Genomic DNA, 17,077 nt, shown 5'->3' with positions numbered 1-17,077 from the left:
GCTTTGTCCTAAACTAGTTTGAGTCATTACCCGTGTGTATAAAAACTATTTTTCTACAGCTAAGGTCTATGTGAATAACAATTTAGTACTTAGGCTTCGGGTCTTAAACAACATATAATTAGCATTAGGTATAAATCATATGTAGAAAATATATCAATGTAACACATAGTGTTACATCGCATAAAGTATGACTAAATTCTTATTTATAGTTCTAAAATGATTATGCCCATGGAATTGAATTTTCTAAAGGTTAATATTTTAATTTCTTATGTTGAAGATAGGTGGATGTTTTAATTGCTTATATTAAAGTATATGCTTACAAAATTAAAACCGCAAAAGTAGATGTATAAGTTACCATTTATATCGAACCTCAGTTTGTTAACACATAAAATGTGATTTGTCTAGTGAAGACCATAGTCATATTCACTATCAATTAATAATATAACAAAATATATATGAATTAAAAAGCAGTATTTTGTAATGTCCAATGTTATGTTTGGTCGTAACCAATAGATTATAGATATGTTTCATACAAGTAATGTCCAATATGTTGTTTGTGTTAAAAAATAATAAAAAAAAAAAAATAATAATAATAAAAAAAAAAAAAATTGTCTAGTGAAGACCAAAGTCATATTCACTATCAATTAATAATATAGCAAAATATTAATGAATTAAAAAACTGAATTTGGTAATGTCCAATATTACGTTTGATCGTAACAAAATATATTATAAAGACGTTTCATACAGGTAATGCCCAATATGTATTTGTGTTACTTACGTATACACAAACAAAATTTAGATTAACATAAGCGTTTTTTTTTTATCAAACAGGTTTCAAACGGTTTATTCTTATAATTTCCGGTCAAACCTAGAATCTTGTTAAATTTAAAAATTTTGATTCCGATTGTACAAAACCGGTGATTTCGCATTAATTGATGGACTTTGTACAATAAAAACTAATTGTTCAACGATTAAAAATCAATCCCATTTGCGTTCAATATCGAAATTCAAATAAATATAAATTTCGAGTATGGTGTTTGAATCTGGCCATGTCTTTGATTTCAACCGTTGCGCAATTGAGACTAAAGGACACATAACATTAATTAGATGTTAAATTCAACCATTGATGAAGGACATTGAATAAGCCTGAAGAACAATGAAGAAGAAATTTTTTTTTTTTAATGTAATTTAATTTTTGGATTTAATTAAATATGATTTTTGTAAAATAATTTCGAAAATATAAAATAGAATTTCGAAAAATGAAAATGTAATTTTCAGAAAATATAAAAGAATTTAAAATAGGAAAAAAAAAAAAAAAAAAAAAAAAAGGGTTTGACCAACTATTTTAGGAGAGATAAGATTAGCCAATCAAATTTAAGAAAAGTGATGGCCATAGAGAAGAGTGACCACATTAGAATTTTTAGACGTCTGAATGGAATAGTTTTGTATCATCCATTGAATACAAGTCAAGCAGCATCATAAATTCACAATGATAGTTCTGTACTGAACTACTGATGTATATCTTTTCTTTTAATACACTGGGCTCTGAACAACAAGAGATTTTCCATCTGTAATTTGATACACGCTGCCACAAATCACGGCATTCTACAACCTTGAACAACAATGTATGATTCACAATGGTAGGTTCTATACTGCTGTATATCTTTCTTTTAATACACTGGGCTCTGAACATACAAAATATTTTCCATCTGTAATTTGATACACGCTACCACAAATCAAGGCATTCTACAACCTTGAACAATGAGAGTCCATACACAAATTTCCGAAATCGCCTTAGACTCAACTCACCAAATCTTATGCTGCTCATCTTCTACTCACATGATGTCAAGTCTGATGCTTCTGTCAAATTTGAAGACAAAGGAATATTTCTCCCTCTGCAAGAACTGGAGAAAACCTATGCATTATCCTCATTGCATGTAGGTAATGTGTGGGGTATAATATACAGAAGAAAGAAGATTTAGTTTAAGAGATCACAGTATGTTAGGATTCTGCAGGGTTTGCTAGAAAATTTGAACCAACCTGATATTCTGGATATGTCAGAAAATTCGTGGACTGGTATTCATATACTTCTCTTATGGAAACAACAAAGGAGGAAAAAAGACAAGTGTGGAATTCTCTCTTGATCTCAAGGCCTCCCTGTTTTCTGAGCAACAAGTATACCCTCTTTATCCTGAAAAAATGTCATGTGAATATCCCAGTTCAAGCTTCTAAAAATTCCTTCCAGGGGTTCTAATACCACCACCTTATCGCGCACTATTACCCAACCTCCTGGCCGTAATAAGCGATCCATCTCAACTACTATTGCCACTGGTTGGTTACATCTGAAGCAGATTACACATAGTTAGACAGCAAGGCAACAAATTTTTTGGTGGATTTACATGAAAAAAAGGATTGCTTTGATATAAGATGGTATTAGTAGGTTACTGAAGTATATGCGTTGCTGCAATACTTGCGCATAATGTTGAGAGTATAAAACAGAGGAGAGACAGAATGATCAGAATTACCTATTCTTAAGCCGTGAGAACAAATGATCTGCATGCAATAGATCATATGACCTTGGGTAAGAACCAAAAGATTCACACCAGTCATGATAAACTCCAAAGAGACCACGTTCATATATGTATGGAAGTGTATTTGAAGCATGAACAGGTACTACATTCATGACCCAGACCTCTTGTTCTGAAAGAGCAGCCGCAAACCTATGGTATAGTATTCAAAAAACCATAAATTGGCATTTGATTACATTTTTAAAAAATAAATAATAAATATACAAAAAAAAAAAAAAAAAAAAAAAAAAAAAAAAAAAAAAAACCGAGCAACTGAAAAAGAAAATTTGTAAAATATTATATAGCGAGTCCCAGAAAAAGATGACATAGATTAGCTTTTAAAAGCATACCCCCCATAGATGGCTTTCATATCCATCACATTTCGGATATTTGTCCAATTAATACCCATTCCATTTAGGTATGACTTGTCGACTGTAGCTTTCCAATGCTTTGTGTCAGCCTTCACTTTCTCCTTCTCACTCAGCCAGTCGGGATAACTTTCAAGCCTTTTGGGCCATTCTGCAGGCCACTCAGTTCCATGCTGCTCAATTGCAGTAGGGATAGGGTGCAAGCAATGTCCGACTGCAATATACCTGATTCAATTATGACTACAATAAATAAGATAAAAAACCAGAATAACAATAACTCAAGGGGAGGAAGAAGAGAAGTCAGGCGTCATAATTTATCTCATACAGAAGGGAGGAAGTAGTGTGGCAATTCTTGGACAAGAATTGCTTGGCCACAACATCGTGCTTTGTGAGAGAGTATAACTGTTCAAACCTAGCATATAAAAGCAGCTGAATCTCCTGAATGCCATTTAATAGAAGTGATATGAACTTCTATCCAACATATTAGAGATAAAGTCCCTCCTAACTTGCTAAATACCATACTATGAAGTTAGTGCAAGTTTAAGAGTTCACCATAGTTAAATTTCTATTTATTCGATTAAGATATCTTATTGGCTTGTATTCTATATTTACTGCATGCAGCTCATAAACATAAAGAAGCCTCCTGGAGTATTAATATATAGTTTATGATACTATGACAGAGTTAAAACTATATCTAAATGCATGATAAAGACTATACCTGATCCACTTTATGGATTAAGAATCTACTGATAAAATGCTTCTGCATTTAGAAAGCTGGTTACTCAATCCTACTGACAGAGTTGCCCGTCTTGGTATATAAGACTCATAATATTTTAGGTCACAAAATTGAGGCAGAGAATTTGAGGGGTTTTGGGGGGGGGGGGGGGGTCAGAAGGAAAATTGTTCAATGTTATATAATTTACTCCAGTAAAGGTAAAAGTCTGCCTAGTAAGATGTCACATTAATCAGCCACAAACAACTCTGCAAACCCAATCACGTAATAAAGAGATACTGGAATAAATTGCTTTTCAAACACATGGACATGAACTTGCCTTTCAAAGAGAGAAGACAAAAGGAACATATGGATTAAGAGATACTGGAATAAATCGCTTTTCAAATTTCAACACTGGGAACAAAAATGCACAGACTAAGAGAAGCCGAAAACAATATTCCCTTGTTTGTGGTGCAGAGACTCGAAAGAAGTTGTATGAACAAAATTGGTCGACTGTGATGCACCATTCATAATATTCTTCTGTTGAAACTCCAATCCAAGAAGTATTTTTCATGTATTAGAACAAATAATAATATGTTGAGTGAATAACTGAACAAGTACTCTGTAATGGACCCGGTTCTTGCACCCAAAACACCAATATGGACCTGCACCGAAGGAAGAGAAGCAAGAGGCACATGTCCAAGTGAGAGGGGACAAGCAGCAGCACTCAAGGGAAGCAGAGGACAGAAAGGCGCTAGCGGACAAAGCCATCAATGAAACATTAAGGGGAGTAGTAACAAAAGACTGCTGATTTGATATTTTGTAGAATAGTGACAAAGTTAATTAAGGCTAGCTTAACTTTTGACTTTTGCTATCTTTTGTAGAATGCTTGAGTATAAATAGGAGATAGGATCTCTAACATCTCTTCAAAAAAAAAAAAAATAGGAGATAGGATATTCAGTAAAATGAAGAGATTTTTTTTATTTGAGATTCGTAACCTCAAGTTACTCCCATAAGAGATTTGTACCCTAAAGGTACTAACTTGGAGATTGGTAGGCTAAAGCTACCAGATTTGTCAGAAACCATTAGCAAACTTAATCAAAGCATCAAGCTTCCTTCTTATTTTTTTTTTCATACAATTTACAAATCAGATTACTTAGGCCATTACATGATAAAATTAATAAAATTCTTATTGCATGATCAAAGTACCTTCTCAATTATCTAGAATCTTTGATCTTTTAGCATTTTGTTTATGTTGGGTTAACATTTGTAAAAGATGAGAAAATTAATCAGAAATCAACTCAATAACTGTCACTTACATTTCCTAGAATTCACCTCGTAAAGCTTGTATAAAAAAATTTCGAACCCTCTCAACTCTTTTAAAATTTGTTGCAAAGAGTATCTCAAGTTTCTTTGCTTGTGATTGCATTTTAAATTTTGAAATATGTGTTAAGGTCAATCATACGTATATAATTTCTGTTTTGCTAACTAAATTCTAATTTTACTATTCTAAATTAAAGTGAATTTCAACATAATATGTTATAGATCTTTATTTTGATGTTACTACAAAATATATTTACATCAAAACCCAACACTCAAACCCTCACAATATTTAAAGTCGACAAATTTTCCCCTTAACATAGATATCGTTCAATCATTGTAGATATCTTATTAAGATCTCTTCTAAGGATGCAAAACATCTAATAACGAAAATAACTATAAAATGAAGCTATTTCAAATCTATAGCTATAAAACTTCTAAGCCCTTAGTTTACTAGTTAGAAACACATACTAAAGCTCCCATTTATATTGATGAAAAATAAATACGGGTAGATGAGAAGGCTGACATTTGACACCCGTTTTACAATACACTTTTATAGTTTTATCCATCATGTCCGGATAGATTTGAGTTCAACTTGCACTTGTAGCTCTACCTAGAGTAGTTTAGTAGGTCAATGAAACAAAAACAGGAAAAAGGAATACCAGAAATGTAAAAAACAAATAATGAAAAATCGATAGCCAAGTGCACATAGCCTTTATTTTCAACAACGCCACTCCTACCTTGTCGACGTTGACAAAGAGTTTGGACTAAAAACACTTCAACAATATCACCTCTAGGACCAGCTAGGCCCAAATGGATCCTACCTAGGTTCTAATAAAGTCAAGTTACTAAAAAAACTTACATTCCACACTCTTGGCAATGGTGGGAGAGAAGCTATTTCAAAAATATCCATTTAAGTACTCTAAGCAACAAAAGTTTGAGTAAAAGCATTTTCACAGTGAAACAAGTGATTGCCTCATACACACTAATATCTACTTATGTGTGCTTGTGTGATAAGAGTAGATGCTTGCTCAACTACAAGCTCAAGGATCTATTTCAATCCCGTAGAACATGCTTTAAGGGTAAGATATTGTTCAAGCTTGAAAAGTAAAATTGAGGACAATAAGATAGGAAGAGAATACTAGAAAATTCAATTAAATTATCATATAATCTTATATCAAGGCAACATATCATGGTAGCGAGTACTCTATACCATTTTGATAGTGCCTAAACATTCTTTGTTCTTTGCCATCAGAATATGATCACTAGCAATCTCTCTTTTATTGCAAGAATAAAGCAATTCAGATAACCCCCCCCCCCCCCCCAACCCAACAAACCCACATGAGCTGCCTACATGGTAGCCTCTTTAAAGGCATTTGGGTACTGTTATGTCAATGTGCAGTAAATAGATGGACAGTTGGCCCAAATAAGTTAGCAAACAACAGTAGGCGTACCAGGCTGCATCCGCATTCTCGTTATCCTTGCATATAGGAGGATTCCTTTTCCTACGTAGTTCATAAATGGAATTTGATTCCGGCTTCTGATATATTTTGACACTAACTTCAGCAACTTCATCCGTTTTATCAGCCAGAACATTCCAACAAATGGCTGCAATCAATAAAGTCATAGCTGGCAAAAAAAAATTAAAGGACAATATCTTCAGTACTCTTTGCATTGTTACTTGTGATAAAATAGCAATCATGACTGCACTAAGCTAGATAAAACAATAATGCAAGCCAATATGCTTTTCAAAAAAAAAAAAAATGCAAACCAATAGAATTAGACCATCATATTGACTTTAAAGGAAAACCACATCAGCAATGAGAAAGAGTTTGGACTAAAAACACTTCAACTAAATCACCTCTGGGACAAGCTAAGCTCAAATGGATCCTACACAGGGTCTTATAAAGTCAAGTTACTAAAAACTTACATTCCACACTCTTGACAATAGTTGGAGGTATGGATAGACAAACAATCAAAAGTTAAAAGCCCAACGTTTAGAAAAACAAATATTGGTCCCCGAAAAATAAGCAAAGTGATAAGGGCATCCAGCCTACCACTTTTGTGTAATCTTTTCACTTTAGGTTGATAACAATCAAAAGATAATCATGCAGAGAATCAACAAGAGCCACCTGTGCTGCTGTGCTAGTGACTTATTCTAAAAGGGTGTGAAGGGTAGAAAGGTTTTTGGCACTTAAGCATGGCAAAATCGGTTAGCAGGCCACAGGGGTCATTGCAATAATTCTAAGTGCGTTTGCTATTGTAGCAATTAGTAAATTAAAGAGCAAGAAAATAAAGCTGATGTAATAATAAGAGAGGCACTGAATGTAAGAAGCATTGAGAAAAGTGAACAGTACTATTTGTTATAGGAGAGAACTAGCCTCTCAAAAGTTGGCTAGGCTGTGTTGGTGTCTAATCACCTTGATTACCATTAAAACCAGCGCTTTTTGTCATCTAGACAAAGTGATTTTGATGAGGCGTATTGCACACCACAACAGTTTTTTCACAAAGTTTTTTTTTTTAATTTATTTATTTTTAATATGTACCTCATTTCAACAAGGTGCACCAAAGCGCACTGAGGTACGCCTTAGGTGCTAGGAATTCCATAGTGCCACGGTGCGCTTTGAGCTTTTTAATACATTGGTCATAACCTCTGTTTTCCTCCCTTATATTTCTTCCTCATCACTACAAATGTTCATCTAATTTCTGATTACTTGTGACTGTGACTAACCTGACCAGATATACAGCAAATCAGTATCTCAATTCTCCTAGCAGCAAAATTATTTGCTACAGAATTGGAACTATAAGAAAAGCTAGCAAATATTTCCAGTTCTTTGACTTGTTCACAACAAAAAAAAGGTTTCTTTCATCAATCATTAACAAGTAAGAAGAGATCAAAATAGACCAGGTCAAACCTTCTTCTTCTTCAATGCTGTTATGTTTGTGTGACAAAACAAAGTATCCACCTGGTCGCAAAATTCTATTTAATTCAAGAAGCCTCTTGCCCCCTGAAAATTTTAAACAAGAAGCATATAATAAAAACATTAACGTAAGGAAATAGAAAGGGGCAAGTGAAAAAAAATCCAAGGTACCATGAGCATGCCAATGTATTTTGCATCCACTACAGTGAATGGCATCAAAAGCACTACTGGGAAATGGAAGTCTTCTATTTGCAAATGGGCTAACAATTGCAGGAAATCCACGCTCAAGTGCAACTTGTGCCAAGTCCAACAGGTCATCCTTCAATCCTAGTGATAAAGTAAGCACACCCTTACCAAAGAGAGATGCAGTAAAGCTTGAGTCGGTGACTCCAATGTCTAGCACCACCCGGACATTCTTTCCCCATTCAATATCTGGTACCATCTAACAGAAACATAAAGTTTACAAAAGCCAGTAATAAGTAAAAAAAAATGTTCATTTACCCACTTGAATCTTAATGTCTCCACAATCCACATATAATAAGGCTATGTTCTCTTCACCTTAACCAAATAATAAAAATGATTATGTCACTCAAAGAACAAATATAATTGAGAATTGGTAAACATGTTTTAGTAGTAATATAATTTTAGTTCAAACATAATAATTTGATTAAGTAAAAATTGAAAATTTCAAGTACATTGATAACAACTTAATTTCAGTAAATACAAAATTTAAGTCCAGTGAATTATCGGTGTAAAAAAGAATAAGGCCTAAGCATAAGGCTATAAGCCATAAAGCATCCCTCCAATTATTATAATCAGCTCACTAACTTATCAGATAATGGGAGTTTAGACTTGAAAATGAGTTTCAACTAGAGTTAATTAGCAAATTAGAAATGGCGATGATTTACATAAAAGGTAACCAAGTAACACAGACAATACGAGGAATTAATCAGTACCTCTTCAATTGATTCAAGGTAGTGACCAACACCTCCAATAATATTAGACTGATTTTGTGGAAACACAAGATAATCTCCAGAAACCAAGGCCCAAGTGATAGTCTTCAGATAAGCAGCAAGTTTAGGATGTTCAACATTCTTGTACAATATCTGAAAACAATTCCAATAACAATATACTATTAGAAAGACAATCCCAAACAAAATTGAAGTAAGATAATGATGAGCTTGTTCGATTTCGTACCTTTGTTCTACTTTCAGGCCAATGCAAAGTAGTCCCACTACTTCCATACCCATCAGGAGGAAGAGGAACAAGACACACTGGAGGTACTGAAGGACAACTCCTTTCGAGATGTCGGTATCTCTGAAACTTTCCTTTAGGACTCTCAATATCAATACAAGGAATGTAATTGTGTTTACTCCTTACATCACATAATTTCCAACTATAATGTGCTTTAGAATCAAACAATGGACCCAAATTCTTCTTCATCTTCCCTTTACCCTTCGACCGAGTATCACCATCTTCATCCTCTTCCTCAGTTTCCGACATTTTAATATCAACCCCCCCTTCCAAATCAGGATCTTCATCCCCATTCTTTTCCCCTTCATCCTCGCCTTCGCTTTCGCCTCGAAACCCCTCTTCCTTACCATCAACCACAGTTTGATCATCTCCATCAACAACCTCAGATCTCTCAGATCCTTCGTTCCCTCCTAAATCCAATTCATCCCCAAAATTAGTCCTATTAAATTCCTTCAAATTCTGCCCACTAACAGTCACATTACTAACAATTCCATGTTTTTTCTTCCTCGAATTACTACCCGACTGCTGCAAATGTCCATTTTTATTCGATTTCGATTCGGGTTTTGAATGACCAGCTTTGGATGTGCTTGATTTCGAAGGTGATGATCTTGCTGCTGGTTCAGCAATCTCACTAAAACTCTCTCTTTGAGCTGTAAGAGCATCTGGGGTTGGTGAGAAAAATGACCAAATAAGTATGAATAGCAGGCCAAGAATCACTACTGCAGTCAGCTTCGCGCACAATCCAACTGGGAGTATTGTGCGCCGGCTAATTGTCGACAGCGCCGACTTCGCTTGACGCGGGAAACCCATTGAGTGAGTTTAATGGAGTTTAGGGTGGATTTCTTGGTATCAAAATTCAACGACATTTTGAATTTGCCATTTGAATCAAGGTTGAATATGAAAATCCAAACTTTGAGAGTAGAAAATCCAGGGAGTCATAGAGGAGAGAAAATTAAGTGATTTATACAATAAAATCTGAAGTGGGAGAGTAGAAATAGAAGAGAGGAGAACAACCCCATTTATTCCCCGTTCTTTATAGCTATTGTGCTCTATTATGCGAGGAAGCCCGGTTAATCTATGGGATAAACAAAATTTGTTATCACATGGCATTTTGGTAAATAAATGAACAATTTTATACAATCATCATCAATGTAGGACCCACTTTTATGGAAAAAGTTGTTAATTTATTTACAAAATTGCCATGTGATAAACAAATTTTATGAATATCAGGAGTTAAGTATAAAACAGGGGACTCAATTGTTGCAAAATACGGGGAAAGGGGACTCAATTTATTTTATAGAGGAAAAGAGGATTGGGGTTAAATTTCCGATTAAAGAGGGTGTTTTCAGGTGACTTAACTCACCTTTAACTCAAGAAGAATTAAGTCCCTTGTAAAGAATTAAGTCTCCTCATTATTGTCTTGATTAAACCAAATGAATTTAATCCCTTCATTAATCATTCTTGTTGATTGTCTCAAAAGTATAATTGTTTGAAATTAAGAGAGTGTAACAACAAAACAACAAAAGCTTTGTTTGTTTGTTTGTTTTTTTTTTTTTTTTTTTTTTAATATTTGTTATCCAAAAAAATAATTCTTTCAATAATAATTAAAAAAAAAAAAAAAAAAAAAAAAAAAAAAAAAACAAAGCATGTTCTTCATCTTCATGGTTTGCAGCTTATTTGTCTTTCATTTGTAGCAGAAGCACATATCAGTACTATTAATGAAGGCTTGCAGAGTCATGAAATTATATATAAAAAAAATTAAAAAAAAAAAAGTTATGAACTGTAATCTTACAGCTTATATATTTTTATCTTAAGATTTCTAATTGTGTTTAAGTGATGTACCTGAGTAGAGGTTTCCGTTGTGTTGTGATGAAGCTAATGATTGATTTCCTCTTGTGTTAATTTGCTAAGAAATATTATGAATAAAAGGGAGTTAGTTTAATATTATATAAATGTAGTACTCGATCTAATTGTATAAATGTACATACCACTGCCTGTCTTTGATAGCCATTAGGATAAGTATAGACCCCGAATCCTCGATTGTGCATGGGTATCGATGTCTGAGATTGTTGAGTGGCAACTTCAGGTTGATTTTGCTGGGTAGGAAGCATGGGGCAGGTAGTCTTTTTATAGCCTACTTGTTTACAATTGCTGCACTTATGTTGCATCCCCTTCTTTGACATCTTGATCCCTCCTGTGAGCTCGCTAGCAGAAGCCTTCCTCTTATAAGTTCTCCTGTGCTTGACAATTTTTACAGGAGGGGCAAATATTTGTAGGTTATGGGAGCATTCTGGCCATTCATTAGGGTCATTTAACGACTCTAATGGAAATTGATATGCTTGTAAGTACTTATCCTTGGTGAGCCACTCATGAACATAGTGTTTGGGGTGTTCCATAGCCTTCCATATTGCTGTCACTGCATGTCTACATGGATAACCCCTCAATTGCCACACATTGCAGCTACATGTCCTATCTAGTAGGCTCGCAACATACCTGACTTGTGTTCCCCCTTCCCTTACACCATACTTGAAGTTCCCATCCCAATATGCAATCCATCCCCGGGCAGCAACCTTTGAATATTCAAGTCCCTTTTGTATTCTAGGACATAGTAAGACCTCTTGTTTAGCAAGGTAGTCTCTTTTCTTCTGCATTTTCACCATCAATCCTTCCCTTATATCCTCAAGCGTTTATGCCTTGATGAAAGGATGTAGGCATTGAAAACCTCATTCATATTATTGTCAATGCAATCACATTTTGACCGAGGGCTTTGGAATGCCCTCACCCATTTCTTGTAATTCCTATTTAGCAAATCAGCAGCAGCTTCATCATTAATGGAAGAGAAGAGCTCCATGTTGGCATTAAACTCATTCTCTGTGGAATTCTTTGCCACTTTCCACAATGCCCTTCTATACTTTAGTCCACCCCCAAACTTGGTCCTGAAATTACAGTACACATGTCTTGCACAAACTCTAGTTTCCGCTTGTGGTAATACATTAGATATTGCCTTTAATAGGCCCTTTTGTTGATCAGACATCACTGTATAACCATACCCATCCATTGTCCCTAGGTCCACTGCAAGAAGCTCTAAAAACCACTCCCACGTGTCTGTGTCCTCAACCTCCACACATGCCCAAGCTAGGGGAAACATTTGGTTGTTTCCATCCCTTCCTACGGCTACAAGAAGTTAACCACCAAATGGTCCTTTTAGAAAGCACCCATCCACACCAACGAAAGGTCTACAACCAGCAAGAAAGCCTTTTTTTATAGAGTCAAAACAGATGTACATCCTTTTGAATTGTCCTTGATTCAGCCCAAACTTGACAGTGTTGTTTGGGTTAGATTTCATTATTTCAGCAGCATACCTATATAACATGGAGTACTGATGTTTGTACTCACCAATAATAAGTTCTTTGGCTATGTTTCTAGCTCTCATGGCAATGTAAAGACTAATCTGAATTCCATACTCAGACCATATCGTGTCTACTATCTCCTGACATTTTACATATGGGTTGATTCTAAACTTCTTATGGTAGTGTTCTGCAATCCATTTAGACCTCAGTTTGCGTACATTAGGCACTCTCCCACAAGTGTGCTTTAGTATTAATGTCTTGAAAATCATCGTGCTCTTGTCTTTGCAAACAGATGCCCAAATATACCAAGGACATGCTCTATCAAAAGCTTTGCATTTGGCCCCAATCCTCTGCTTAGAGTTTTTTGTGAAAATCAAATCCCTTCCCTGAGTTACACAGTAATGAGTAAGTCCTTTTCTGAACTCTACTGCATCCTCAAACTGCTGTCCAATAAAGAAATGTTTTCCATCATCAATCCTAAGGGTTTGCATGTGAGATGAGTGTGTCAAAGGCTTCTTACTTTTTTTTTGGAGGGGTGTCTGCTATTAAATTCCAAAATCCGCCTCATCTTCAGACTTTGTTGGACTGTCCGGGCAGTCATCACTTTTACCAAGATGTGTCTTCAAATGGATTTGCATCATCTCCTGTCATACCCTGAGAGTTTCTTATACTTTCTAGCTCAATCTGAACCTCTCTCTCTTTTTTATTATGCTTTCTGAGTTCCTCCCTTGCCTCCCTACCCTCTTCATCATCGGCATCACTACCCTCTTCATCATAGTCAGCTTCATATTCACTACTAACATGCACTGTAGCCTCGGCCCCCGCACTACAATTAGTACCATCAACCTGTCCAGAACCCTCACCCTCATCGGTCTCACTATTGTCTTCATGCTCTGTGTACACGTCCATTATCCTATATTGTGTCAACAAACTAACAAACTTTGTGAAGTTTGCATCATCATAACTCATAAATCTCACTCCTGTGCTCATTGGTTTACTTGAATCACTGTAATGCACCTTAATTATGTCATCATAACCTAAGCTATCTATTATTTTTCTCATTTCATTTGCATTGAAACCAATAGGTATTTCATCAAATATTCTAAATTTCCCCCCAAAATATTCCAATCCTTGATTATGCTTCCAATCACCACCATAGTGAACTACAATTGTCATAGGGATGACTTCCATTATCTATAAGATCAAACAAGAAAAATACAATCAATAATAAAACACATCCAACTCAAAACAAATTTCCAATGAATATCATTAAGTCATTCCATTAATAATCAATAAATAATTACATTATATTGGCATGTCAAAACAATGGCAGAGTGTTACAAATACTTCAAAACCACTTTGTCATTATAAACATTGACATTATAAGTACAAAATAAGTTGATATATACAGCAACAAACATTAGCATATTAGCCCATTATAGCAAAAAAAAAAAAAACAAAAACAAAAAATAATCATGAGCATCCTACTTGCATCCATTTCCATCCCCAAACATTATCACTCAATGATTCTGCTTATTTTTTTTTTCGGAAAGATAACCAATGTTTCTGATAACAATGATAAAAAAATAAAATTAAAAAATTTAAAACCCCAAAACAAGCAAAAGATACATCACCAAATCGTACATAACAAGAATTACAAAACAAAAACCATAATTCATCCCCATTTAAGGCATAATCAATGTTTTAAAGAGTACTAATGCATGAATTTCACTAAGTACATAAACCCTACCAATTATGCTGGCAAACGAACAACCTAAAAATATACCTCAATTATGTAAATCCAAACAAATAAAACAATTAATTAGAAGAAATACGTACCTTTTGATGCTCTTTGCCGCAATTTCGTTGCAAAATTTCCAAATTTGGCTTTCATCCAAACCATTAAGGACAAAAGGAGAGCAATGAAAGTGACGATGCTCTGCTTTTGTTCCCAAAAAGAGGCAAGGACTCAATTCTTTGTAAGGTAAAATATTATAAAAAAAAAATAAAAATATACTTTTTTATTATTGGTTAACTAAGGGGACTCAATTATTTAACCAAGGGGACTCAATTCTTTCCCTTAATTAATTAAAACCCACCGATAACCCAAGCCCATTCTAGCCCAGTCCTCTTTTCCTCTATAAAATAAATTGAGTCCCCTTTCCCCATATTTTGCAACAATTGAGTCCCCTGTTTTATACTTAACTCTGAATATCAGAGATTAACTTGTATTTATCCCTATTATGCTCGGCTGAAATTTGCTTTGGTTAGCTCCGCTGAAATTTTCTCTACTCTGCTTAAAGAATACTGAATTATTATAATACTAGTTTTGTGCTCCGTGTGATGCCCCAGTTGTTTATTGAATTTTAGGATAAATTTATAATCTATATGTCAAAATTTAAAGTATATCATTGATACAAAATTAGTTAGGAGTTTATGTGCTTTTCTGGCGATTTGCTATCTAGTAAGCATGTAATGACTAATAATAATGTTGGTGAAAATGTTCGCTTTTATACATTAAAAAAATAATTAAAAAAATTAGCAAACAATAAGCTAAATAAAATAAATGTTCAAAGCACGTCAGATTGACCTAAAACCAAAACTTTGGGCAGGGGATGAACATTTCTTGACTCATAACCTAAAGTGACCCAATCAGAGATGTTTCATGACCCAACCCTAATTGACAGATATCTGTTCTATTAGATTGTAAAGTATATAATTTTAACCGATTAGCAAATATTATAAATAGATGTTTTACTCTTTAAACTACTTCCTTTGCTCAAAAAAAAAATTATGAAATAAAAATTAAATTTATATGATAATTTTTTAAAAATATAATCTAATAGTTTTTTTGGATAAAATTATAATTCAATATGTAAATGTTGATATTTAACGATAATAAAACTTTAAACTAACAATTTTATCCTAAAATTCTATCCAAATAGAATTCTATACCAACTTTTTTATCGTATAAAATCTATTTAAATTTATCTAACGTGGCGCGACACTTGGCAAAAAGTTAAAACGCCAAGTGTCGCAATGTCGTGACCTGGCTAAAAGTGTATCTTTATATCTTAAAATTCTATCCAAATAGAATTATATACCAACTTTTTTATCCTATAAAATCTATTTAAATCTATCTACCGTGGCGCGACACTTGGCAAAAAGTTAGAATGTCAGGTGTTGCAATGTGGTGACCTGGCTAAAAGTTTAGCTTTATATATTAGTTATATGATAATTAATATTTAATAATAATAATAAATAAATAATATTTATAATAATAATAATAATAATTAATATTTAATTAAAATAATAAATAAGAAATATTTAATAATAATAATAATAACAATAATAAAAATTAACATTTAATAATAATACTATTATTAAATATTAATATTTAATAATAATAATAATAAATAAAAAAATAATAAATATTTAATAATAATAATATTAGTAAAAATTAATATTTAATAATAATAACAATAAATAACTAATATTGAATAATAATAATGATGATGATGATGATGATGATGATGATGATGATGATGATGATGATAATAATAATAATAATAATAATAATAATAATAATAATAATAATAATAATAATAGTGGTGATAATAATAGTAATAATTGTTTTGGATGTTTTTGTCCCTCGGGAGAGTTACGGCTCGAAGACTGGTCCGACGCGGTCTGTACTCACGGAGACTCCGGTTGGTTGGAGCTCCGCCTCCGACGATCAAGTTAGAACACGTTGGAGAAAGTAAAAAGTGCGGAAAAATAAAGGTAAGATATTCTTGGATTCCGAGATCAAGTGTTTTCTCTTATGTGAGAGAATGTAGGGTATGCTGTAATAAGTTGTAGATGTCCCCAAAATGGGGGGAATCTCCCTATTTATAGGGGTCATTGGTAAATGTGCCCCTGATTAAATCACTCTGACCTAATTCTGATGGGCTGCGACACTGAATTACAGCTTTCTCGAGATTTATTCCCCGAAGGCCGCCTTTTTTCCCAAATTATTGGAATGACACGTGTCAAATGGAGATTGGTCCAATTTGGACTAAGCTGGATCTAACACGTGTCACTACCTGGTTGGCCCACGTGGCTTGGGTAAAAATTACCCAAAACATTTCCCCCCCACAGATGTGGCATGGCACGCCACGTGGCATCTATGACACGTGTCACTCAACCACCCTTTTTATTGTGAATTTTTAACTTTTCACATTATGGGGAAATTACGATAATACCCATGTATTTACCCCTCTATAAATACAGGGTTTACCCCTCTCTTTTTGGACGTTTTCAAAAATTTCTTAGAGAGAGAAAGTCAGAGAGTTCTAGAGAGAGAAGCTCTGACCACTGTCGGTGTTAAAATACAAACTTCTTTTTCCCCGCCTTCCCCAGCCGGTTGAGAAACCGCTTGTGCTATATACAAGCAAGATTACCTTCAACCAGCCTACTGCAGCCGGTCAACGGTTAACCCCTTCTAGAGCCAGATTTTAAAGGTACCGTCTCTACCCACTACTACAAGTCCCGTCCTTTTGAGACGCTTTTTTGCATTATTATCGACATTGAAAAGCATTGCTAT

At 34.2% G+C, this 17,077-nt stretch overlaps 2 protein-coding genes across 3 annotated transcripts; both read right to left on the bottom strand.

Moving 5' to 3' along the window:
• Positions 1–1,424: 1,424 nt before the first annotated feature.
• Positions 1,425–10,147, bottom strand: LOC145638970 (putative methyltransferase PMT28). Of its 2 annotated transcripts, XR_014114764.1 has the most exons (9): positions 9,086–10,147; positions 8,845–8,994; positions 8,060–8,330; positions 7,883–7,975; positions 6,422–6,596; positions 2,918–3,160; positions 2,526–2,720; positions 2,041–2,342; positions 1,425–1,904 (listed from the first exon to the last, which is right to left on the bottom strand). XR_014114764.1 is itself a non-coding variant. In XM_081690052.1 (8 exons), the coding sequence occupies exons 1-8, from the start codon at positions 9,950–9,952 to the stop codon at positions 2,147–2,149; spliced, it is 2,190 nt and encodes a 729-aa protein (XP_081546178.1). In that variant the 5' UTR covers positions 9,953–10,147; the 3' UTR covers positions 1,426–2,146. The 2 variants fall into 2 exon arrangements, 1 of the variants encoding a protein (XP_081546178.1); XM_081690052.1 differs by having other exon boundaries at positions 1,426–2,342.
• A 1,666-nt stretch (positions 10,148–11,813) lies between these two features.
• On the bottom strand, positions 11,814–12,983 carry LOC145640110 (uncharacterized). The gene is made up of 2 exons (XM_081691421.1): positions 12,539–12,983; positions 11,814–12,316 (listed from the first exon to the last, which is right to left on the bottom strand). Exons 1-2 carry the CDS (start codon positions 12,981–12,983, stop codon positions 11,814–11,816), a joined length of 948 nt encoding a protein of 315 aa, XP_081547547.1.
• Positions 12,984–17,077: the final 4,094 nt, after the last annotated feature.

This window comes from Chenopodium album, chromosome 7 (genome assembly GCF_948465745.1).
Source record: "Chenopodium album chromosome 7, dcCheAlbu1.1, whole genome shotgun sequence".
Taxonomy (NCBI): Eukaryota; Viridiplantae; Streptophyta; class Magnoliopsida; order Caryophyllales; family Amaranthaceae; genus Chenopodium; species Chenopodium album.
This window is presented reverse-complemented; position numbering and strand designations above follow the sequence as displayed.

Excerpts from the sequence above, each read along its gene's own strand:
- LOC145638970 (XM_081690052.1), bottom strand. The coding sequence starts at position 9,952 with ATGGGTTTCCCGCGTCAAGCGAAGTCGGCGCTGTCGACAATTAGCCGG. Across the intron at positions 8,331-8,844 it reads ACCTTGAATCAATTGAAGAG|ATGGTACCAGATATTGAATG; the intron begins GTACTGATTAAT and ends TGTTTCTGTTAG. Across the intron at positions 6,597-7,882 it reads CAGCATTGAAGAAGAAGAAG|CTATGACTTTATTGATTGCA; the intron begins GTTTGACCTGGT and ends TTTTTTTGCCAG.
- LOC145640110 (XM_081691421.1), bottom strand. The coding sequence starts at position 12,983 with ATGCAAACCCTTAGGATTGATGATGGAAAACATTTCTTTATTGGACAG. Across the intron at positions 12,317-12,538 it reads AGCCAAAGAACTTATTATTG|CCGTAGGAAGGGATGGAAAC; the intron begins GTGAGTACAAAC and ends AACTTCTTGTAG.